At 58.3% G+C, this 8213-nt stretch overlaps 3 protein-coding genes across 3 annotated transcripts in view; 2 read left to right on the top strand and 1 right to left on the bottom strand.

Moving 5' to 3' along the window:
* The window catches only part of SDRG_05881 (hypothetical protein), a 5697-nt gene extending 4477 nt beyond the window's left edge, over positions 1-1220 (top strand). The window contains exon 4 of the mRNA XM_008611623.1: positions 17-1220. Within this exon, the coding sequence (XP_008609845.1) occupies positions 17-1129 (1113 nt within the window). The 3' untranslated portion in view covers positions 1130-1220. The remainder of the gene's footprint in view (positions 1-16) is intronic.
* Positions 1221-2308: 1088 nt separating this feature from the next.
* On the top strand, positions 2309-3856 carry SDRG_05880 (hypothetical protein; the record flags this gene model as incomplete). Its single annotated transcript, XM_008611622.1, has 1 exon — positions 2309-3856. A coding segment is annotated over one exon (1450 nt), but the record flags the coding sequence as incomplete, so codon positions are not given.
* Positions 3857-4173: 317 nt separating this feature from the next.
* Positions 4174-6391, bottom strand: SDRG_05879 (hypothetical protein). Its single transcript, XM_008611621.1, has 10 exons — positions 5769-6391; positions 5608-5712; positions 5397-5557; positions 5287-5347; positions 5184-5236; positions 4939-5136; positions 4840-4894; positions 4522-4789; positions 4398-4472; positions 4174-4349 (listed from the first exon to the last, which is right to left on the bottom strand). Exons 1-10 carry the CDS (start codon positions 6377-6379, stop codon positions 4227-4229), a joined length of 1710 nt encoding a protein of 569 aa, XP_008609843.1. The 5' UTR covers positions 6380-6391; the 3' UTR covers positions 4174-4226.
* Between the last annotated feature and the right edge of the window lie 1822 nt (positions 6392-8213).

Raw genomic sequence — 8213 nt, 5'->3', positions numbered from 1 at the left:
GCTCAAGAACGTCAAGGCCGTCGACCAGCTCCCGATCGTGACGGTCCCGGAGGTCATCCGTGGCGAGACGGGCAAGAACACGGAGGCGACCAACGAGTGGGGTGTCGACACCGTCGGTGCCCCCAAGGTGTGGCCAACGACCAACGGCAAGGGCGCCGTCATCGGCTCGATCGACACGGGCGCGTACGTCGCGCACGAGGCCATTAAGAGCAGCTGGCGCTCAGACAAGGGCTGGTTCGACGCCTTCGCCCAGTCGGTCAACTCGCCGGCCGATATTGACGGCCACGGTACCCACACCATCGGTACGATGGCCGGCTCCAACGGCATCGGCGTGGCCCCGGGTGCCCAGTGGATCTCGTGCCGCGGTCTCATCAATGGTTCGGGCTCGGCTGATACGCTCCTCGCCTGCGCCCAGTTCATGCTCTGCCCCACCGACACGGACGGGAAGAACGCCGACTGCAAGAAGGCGCCGCATGTCGTCAACAACTCGTGGGGCGGTTCGAGCACGGATACGTGGTTCTACCCGGCTGCCCAGGCCTGGATCAAGGCCGGCATCATCCCGGTTTTCTCGAACGGTAACTCGGGCCCGGCCTGCGCTACGACGGGCAACCCCGGCTTCCTTGACAACGTCATCTCGGTCGGTGCCATCGGCTCGTGGACGACCGACAGCCCCAACGACCTCGCCTTCTTCTCGTCGAAGGGCCCCACCAAGTACACGGGCGCTGACGGCAAGCCGCGCAACCTTGTCAAGCCCGACATTGCCGCCCCCGGCTTCTTCACGCGCTCGGCGGGCATCAAGGCCACGAACGAGTACGTCAAGATGGCGGGTACGTCGATGGCTGGCCCCCACGTCGCCGGTGTCGTTGGTCTCCTCAAGAGCTCCAAGGCCGACTTGACGTTCGAGGAAGTGTACGCCTACGTCACCAAGTACGCCTACACCAAGACGTTGACGCCCGAGCCGGCCACGTGGGTCGGCAAGGCCAACGCGACGCTCCCGGGTGCGCCTAACTGCGGCGGTGTCTCGGACGCCTCGTTCCCCAACAACCGCTACGGTTTCGGCCGCGTCGATGTCGCCAACATGTACGACAACGGCAAGCTCAAGCCGGTCAACCCCAACCCTGCTTGCTAAGTGTACTTTCGTCGACTGTCTCTTTTGAGTGGACGTAAACTGTGTGAATCAATGTCATTCTCCTCTTTCCCCTAAAGTCTTTTCAGTCGCATTCTCTTCTTGTTGGTTTCAACTAACCTGTCCATGAGCTCATGCAGCTCCGCAAAATCCGTTCCGGACTCGCTACTCACTGTACACTATTGACAGATATGGAAGACATTGGAAACAAGCCCAAGTGCGACTACTCGGGGATGCGGCCCGAATGCTCCATGGCCATGGGGCAGCTCCAGAGATCCTGGTACACGCGGTGACGCGACAATACTGTACATTCTGTGTCCGGTCGTGTCGTGCGTTGTCTTTGTTGACGATAACCGAAGGGTTGGTGCATTCGCATGATTGCGTTTCGTTTCGGCGACTCTACGCTAAATTGATCAGAAACATTCAACTAACTTTAGGGTACTGTCTAGTAACTGTCTGGTAATATCGGTGGTCATTTTGGACTTGCTCAGCTTTATACCAGCTGTGAATGTTGACATGAAACGCACGAAGTTAGACGGCTCCAAAGTGATCACTGCGCAATATTACTTCCATTCGCCACTGTAAATGCATGTAAGAACGTGCCCATAGCATGGTCGAAGTACCAAGTCTAATAACGTCGAACGAGTAGGCTGGCGACCTTTCGTTGGATTCGTTGGATGTCACGCGTGAACAATGCCGAGAGACTAGTAAACACGGAAGCCGGCGCGTGTGGATCTGGCACTACGGCGTCTGAGAACGAGTTACCGGCGTGTCCGAGGCCAAGCGCTCCAAAGCTGGGTGCATTGCTTGCCAACTCTCTGAGTTGACCGCACACGCACTCCGACGGCCGAGTACCACTGTCCAGATGATCGGTCGTTCCTGTCGCGGGGCGCGGGCGATGCACCAACAAATCAACTCAGATTGCACCATATTTCTGGGTACAATACTCATTATCAGATCTTATGCTCAGATCCTGGCTTGGTGGCGTTCGAGTGTCGCCGCCGGTCTGGTCTCTACGGCCTGGTCCCATCCTCGCCAGCACATGCCACTCTGCCTTCTCAGATAGAGCTGCGTGTCACTCTCGTCCAAGCAGCTCGAAATCTGAGGTTGAACCCAACCAGATCTCTTTCGCGAGCACGTCTGCAAACTCCCATTTCATTTTGCAATTTACTAGCTTCCCACCATGAAGGCTGCCATGATCACGCTCCTCGCCGCTGCGGCTGTCGCCCAGGCCAAGGTCGCCAGCTCCGTCCTCCGCGACCTCGAGGTCCAGGGCGCCGCTGATCTCTACATCACGTTCGACCATGTTTACCCGGTTCTCCGCGCGCTCCCCGAGTCGAACGACCCGAGCGTTGTCCGTGAGGCCCTCGTCACCCACGCGACGTCGACGCAGACGGAGGCCCTCGCGGTTCTCGCTGGCCTCGACGCCAAGTCGTTCTGGATCTCCAACTCGGTGGTCGTCAAGGGTGCTTCGGAGGAGGTCGTCAACAAGCTCAAGGCGCTCAAGAACGTCAAGGCCGTCGACCAGCTCCCGATCGTGACGGTCCCGGAGGTCATCCGTGGCGATGCCGACAAGACGGAGGGCGTTATCCCCAACGAATGGGGTGTCGTGACCGTCGGTGCGCCGCAGGTGTGGCCCTCGTTCAACGGCAAGAAGGCGGTTGTCGGCTCGATCGACACGGGCGCCTTCTACACGCACGAGGCCATCAAGAACAACTGGCGCGAGGAGAAGGGCTGGTTCGACGCCTTTGCCGAGTCGGTCGAGAAGCCTGCCGATATTGACGGCCACGGCTCACACACGATCGGTACCATGGTCGGTGCCAACGGTATTGGTGTGGCCCCGGGCGCCAAGTGGATCTCGTGCCGTGGTCTCATCAACGGTTCGGGCTCGGCTGATACGCTCCTCGCCTGCGCCCAGTTCATGCTCTGCCCCACCGACCCCGATGGGAAGAACGCCGACTGCACCAAGGCGCCGCATGTTGTCAACAACTCGTGGGGCGGCTCGAGCAAGAACACCTGGTTTTACCCGGCTGCCCAGGCCTGGATCAAGGCCGGCATCATCCCGGTCTTCTCGAACGGTAACTCGGGCCCTGCTTGCGACACCACCGGCAGCCCGGGCTTCCTCGACAACGTCATCTCGGTCGGCGCGCTCGGCTCGTGGACGACCGACAGCCCCAACGATCTCGCCTTCTTCTCGTCGAAGGGCCCCACCAAGTACACGGGCGCTGACGGCAAGCCGCGTGACCTCATCAAGCCCGACATTGCCGCTCCCGGCTTCTTCACGCGCTCGGTGGACATTAGCAAGTTCAACGCCTACACCAAGATGGCCGGTACGTCGATGGCCGCGCCCCACGTCGCCGGTGTCGTTGGTCTCCTCAAGAGCGCCAAGGCCGACCTCACCTACGAGGAAGTGTACGCCTACGTCACCAAGTACGCCTACACCAAGACGTTGACGCCCGAGCCTGCCACGTGGGTCGGTAAGGCCAACGCGACGCTCCCGGGTGCGCCCAACTGCGGCGGTGTCTCGGACGCCTCGTTCCCCAACAACCGCTACGGTTTCGGCCGTGTCGATGTCGCCAACATGTTTGAGGGCGGCAAGCTCAAGCCGGTCAACCCCAAGCCTGCGTGCTAAATCGATTCGTACTTGTCAGCATATTAAGTGTAAATGCAAATCCTCGTGTTTAAAGCCTAAAACCCCAAACACTACGGTTTTTGTCGTTATACGGGCCGTGCACTACTATGCACTAGGTTTTGGTGGATGGACACCATGGCGTTGACGCCAGAACTGTGCCATAGGAGCGAGCAAGGTCGAGACGACGCTTCGTTTGCTAGCGACGCGACATGTCTACCATTAAACAAGAAATCGGGACGCTGCTGTGGGTCTTGGCTCCGACCGTGCGTTTCGGCCCTGTCACATGAAACGGCCAGCCGTTTCGTTTGGGTCTGCAGTGCGGTCCACCGGTGTACAGTCCAGTCCGCATGTGGAGAATATGCAAGCAAGGGTTTCTAATTATGTGTGGATCGTTGCTAAAACCTTGCAAATAACAAGAGTCGACAACGCATGTCTATATACACTTATATATACTACTGTTGTCACGCCTTAGTGAATGTGCTTGCACGTTTTGCAGTTCTTGTTCCAGACTTGCGCCGTGTGCGGCACAAACCGCGGGCAGCCGCACGACCGGCAGCTCCCCATAATCTCCGACCGCCGCGCATCTTGCATCTACCACAGCGCTGGGCTTGCTTTTCCTTGCCAGCAAAATGTGTCTACCTTGTGTTCTTCAACACCCTGCATGGCGCGCTCCAGCGCCTCGTACAAGGGGCGCGCCGCGTTCGGTTGCTCGACCTAACGCCACTTGTCCATATGCTTGTACAACATTTTGGTTGATGCGTACCGTGCCGTTCAAGATGAGCCCGGGCTCGATTTCGCGACCGTAAAATTTGGTGTTGAGGTCCTTGCGCGCCGCAATCACCGTGCCCGTGAGCGAGATACCCGCGTACAAACCGCGGCTGTGCGAGTAACTGTAGTTGGCTCCGAGACCGGCGGGCCCGACGGCGGCGGCGGCCGCTGCCGCACGACCATAGGGCCCGACGGTTAAGTCGAGACCCGCACCGACGTTGACTTGGGGCTTCTCAAAGACCTTGACAGCGCCTTGCGAGCCGCTACGCGCAGCGAATATGCACATGAGACTCAAAAGCAAGATGCAACGTACAGAATGATCATGATTTCAGCAAGCTCGCCACCAATCTCAAAGCCGCCCGAGAGACCTGTGAGCGGGTGAGCTTCGCCAAATTTGACGCACGGTTCGTACCCACGGTGCCAATGGCCGACGGCGCACTCCACTGACCGTTCGGGAGACGGCTCACGACAAGGCCAGTGCCCGCCGAGCCCGAGACAAGAAAGCCGACGCGGAGGACCGTCATGATCGCCAGCCCTTGAGCCTTCTCGAGAAAGGTTACGGGAATACGGCGGTCTTGGTCGGCGCCCCACTCGTTTCGGAAAAAGTTGCCTAGTCGCACGTTGAGCACCTATGGAACGACTACTACGAAGTGATACCAATGATATCGGCGGCGTTGCGGCACTCCTTCTCCAGGTTGGAGCTGTACGGGCTATTCGACACAGAGACGGTGAGATCGGCTCGAAATACACAGCAACATACGCGTGAATGCGGAAGGCTGCCTTGTGCTCGTTGTCCTTCTGAAAGCTGCCATATTGTTGAACTAGGTACCGTCACTATAAGCGTCACATCGTAGTGGCGATGATACGTACTCAGCTCGTCTTGCAGCGGGTGCAAGCGCGGCGCACATTGAATGCAGGCGCGTTGGGGCTCGCTCACAGAGTAGCCTTTGGCGCCCGGGACTTGCTGGCCCATGGGAATGAGCAGCTTCATGGGCGAGCACGAGTTGCAGACAAAGAGCCCGCACGAGCGGCTACATGTATCCAGCGAAATGAGCCCAATCGATAGAGATTGGATCTGCACCATTGGTGACGGCGGTTCGTCACAGTGAACGAGACGTTGCAGATATCACAGTTCGGGTGGTCGGCGTAGCGACTGTTGAGCATGCCCGGCTTGGCATTCGGGTTCCTGCATGTATGTCGACAGATGAGACGGCGGTCGAGACCGATTGTAGGCGTCCGTACACTTTCGAGTTGGAGAACTGCGCTGTGTCCGGGTTGCTCTCCCAGCTCGAGCGCGACGAGATCGAGTTGGTGGACGTGGGCGCGCCAAAGAGCGAGTCGCGGTCGCCGCCGAGCGCCTGCTGGTCGAACTCGAGCAAGGCGCGGCGCTTGCCTTCGTCCGGAATGAGACGCACAAGCTGCGGCAAGAACGCCGACGTCGTGGAGCCGCCAAGCTCATTCACGAGCGAGCTATGGAACGCAGATGCGTTCATCTCGCCGAGACCGTACGCGCGGCAGTTGTCCTTGAAGGCGCGGACACCGGCCTCGTTGCTGCCGCCCTTGGCACTGCGGATCGTGTCGAGGCACTGGCCATAGAGCGCTTGGGCTTCGGCGCCGGTCGCGGCGGCGGGCACGACGATGCTGACCACACGCGCCTGCGGGATGTCGCTGTAGACGGGCATGGCCATCGGCGGCGGTGGCGGCGGCGGCGGCTGGAAGCTCGTATCGAGCATCTTGGCCGGCGCCGCCGGCGGCAGCCCACCGGTCGCCTCGTACCGGAAGCCACACTCGGAGCAGAACTTGGAGCTCGCGGCCGTCGACTTGACGCCACACTCGGGGCAGAACTTGAACATGGCAAATTCCAAAATACTTCCACTTGGCTTTTGTATGGATCGTCACTCCAGCTGACCAAGCGCCTCAAATAGACATGATATCCTGTCTCACAGTATATATATTTACAAAGGTTTTTCAACACACAACTGCCGAATGTTGTGATGTTTTACCGCAAGCTATCGAAAAAGAGAGGTCTATGCCAAAACTATGACCAATGTCACACGCTGGAGCGATGTCGCCGAATTCTGGGCTTCGGTGCGCGAAGTATAATTATGGCCCGAGTTGTTTGCGCGTCCACGGGTCGCCGCACAACGCACGAGCAAAAGGACAGGATGTCATAGATTGAAAATCTTGTGATTTTTGGATTTTTGGCCCATTTACCGACAGAATATCTTGCATAATCATCGTTGACGCGCCCATGGAGGACCGAGGGTGCGTGTTGTACCCACAAACGCGCAATTGCGCGCCGCGATTGAATGGCTGCGATACGCGACGCCCGTTTCGTCATCGACGCGACCAGAGCGCGCCACGTCATGAGCATTCTGGCATCGTCCTGCAAGGCGCCGCTTGAGCTCGCCGCTTGGAGTAGCCCGTGCAGCGACATCCGGCGAGCCAAGCCGGCAACCAGACGAATGTGCTGTGGGCGTCATCAATTCGGAGCGTCAGCATCTGAAACATGACGGCGTGACGACACCAGGCATTTCTTGCGTGTGCTTGAAGGCAAGATTGAGTCGTGGTTTTGACACGGGTATCAAATGGCCTCTGGTTCAGTCGTGTTGAAGCGAGCGGCGCCCCGTCGCTTTACATGTACCTCGCTTGTGCAGGAGGAAGCAGCTCGCTCGTATGAGGCAAACGACCTCAAATCCATCCGCTCATTGTGGGATTCGCAGCAGCAGACACCGATCCGAGACCGCCAACGGCACGACTAGACACACACCCTCGTGAAGCGTCGCATACACCGGGTTTTCAACACGGGGCCGGGACAAAGCGTCGTGCTTGATCGTTGGAGATCGTTCGGCGGGAAGACTCTTCAAATGGGACTGTACAGGATCCCTTGCCAGGGTTTGAGCAGTCACTAGATTTTGTGGACGGTTCTACTTGCATACGCTGAGGTTTAGGGAGTATGGCCCCGTTTCGTATGTTTTGCGTTGACAGGCGGGGTGTAAGGAGTCACAGACTCACTCGGCACGTCCAACATCGTCGCACGCACGGGAGACCTGTGATAAGGTCGTTACCATACCACAGTCCGTCACGTTGAGCATTTGAAAGCCGAGCAGCTTCTGAGGGTCGACCAGAAATATTCGAGTCGACGGTGTGGTTACCGGTGAAGCCGCTGGATGCGATATACCACACCAAACGCTGTATGTGCAAGAAAACAGTGGAATTTTGACCTCCCCATCCGCTCGCCCGACAAAATGCACCCGACAGTCAACCTCAAACCCTTCTGGCGCCAGGAGCACAAGCGGTGTCAAGCTGTATAGCAGTACGTCATCGTTGCCCAGATGTTCGTAGTGTACCATGCCTGCGAGGGCTGGCGTAGATCACTGGACGCCCAGGACGCAGCAAGGTGCATTGCGGTATTTGCGCTATCGGCTGCTTGGTCGAGCACCTCGTCCTATATATCGCATCGTTTCTCGCCTGCGATGGAGCTTGCAACTATGTGTTGCGCTTGCATTTGCGGTGCGTCATGTCTGCCGCTGGCGTCCAGCTTGCTCCCACCAGAGCTCCACCACTATCAGCACCACTACAATTCATACGTATGAACGTGTTTCGCGTTATCTTCGGTGTTACAAAGATTAGCATACGCAGAGACTGACAATCTCTTCTTTATTCGTTCGCCGGGCCGTGGCTGCG

Source organism: Saprolegnia diclina (assembly GCF_000281045.1).
Source record: "Saprolegnia diclina VS20 unplaced genomic scaffold supercont1.16, whole genome shotgun sequence".
NCBI classification, from domain to species: domain Eukaryota; phylum Oomycota; class Saprolegniomycetes; order Saprolegniales; family Saprolegniaceae; genus Saprolegnia; species Saprolegnia diclina.
Note: the sequence above shows the minus strand (reverse complement) of the source record. Positions and strands in the feature narration are given on the sequence as shown.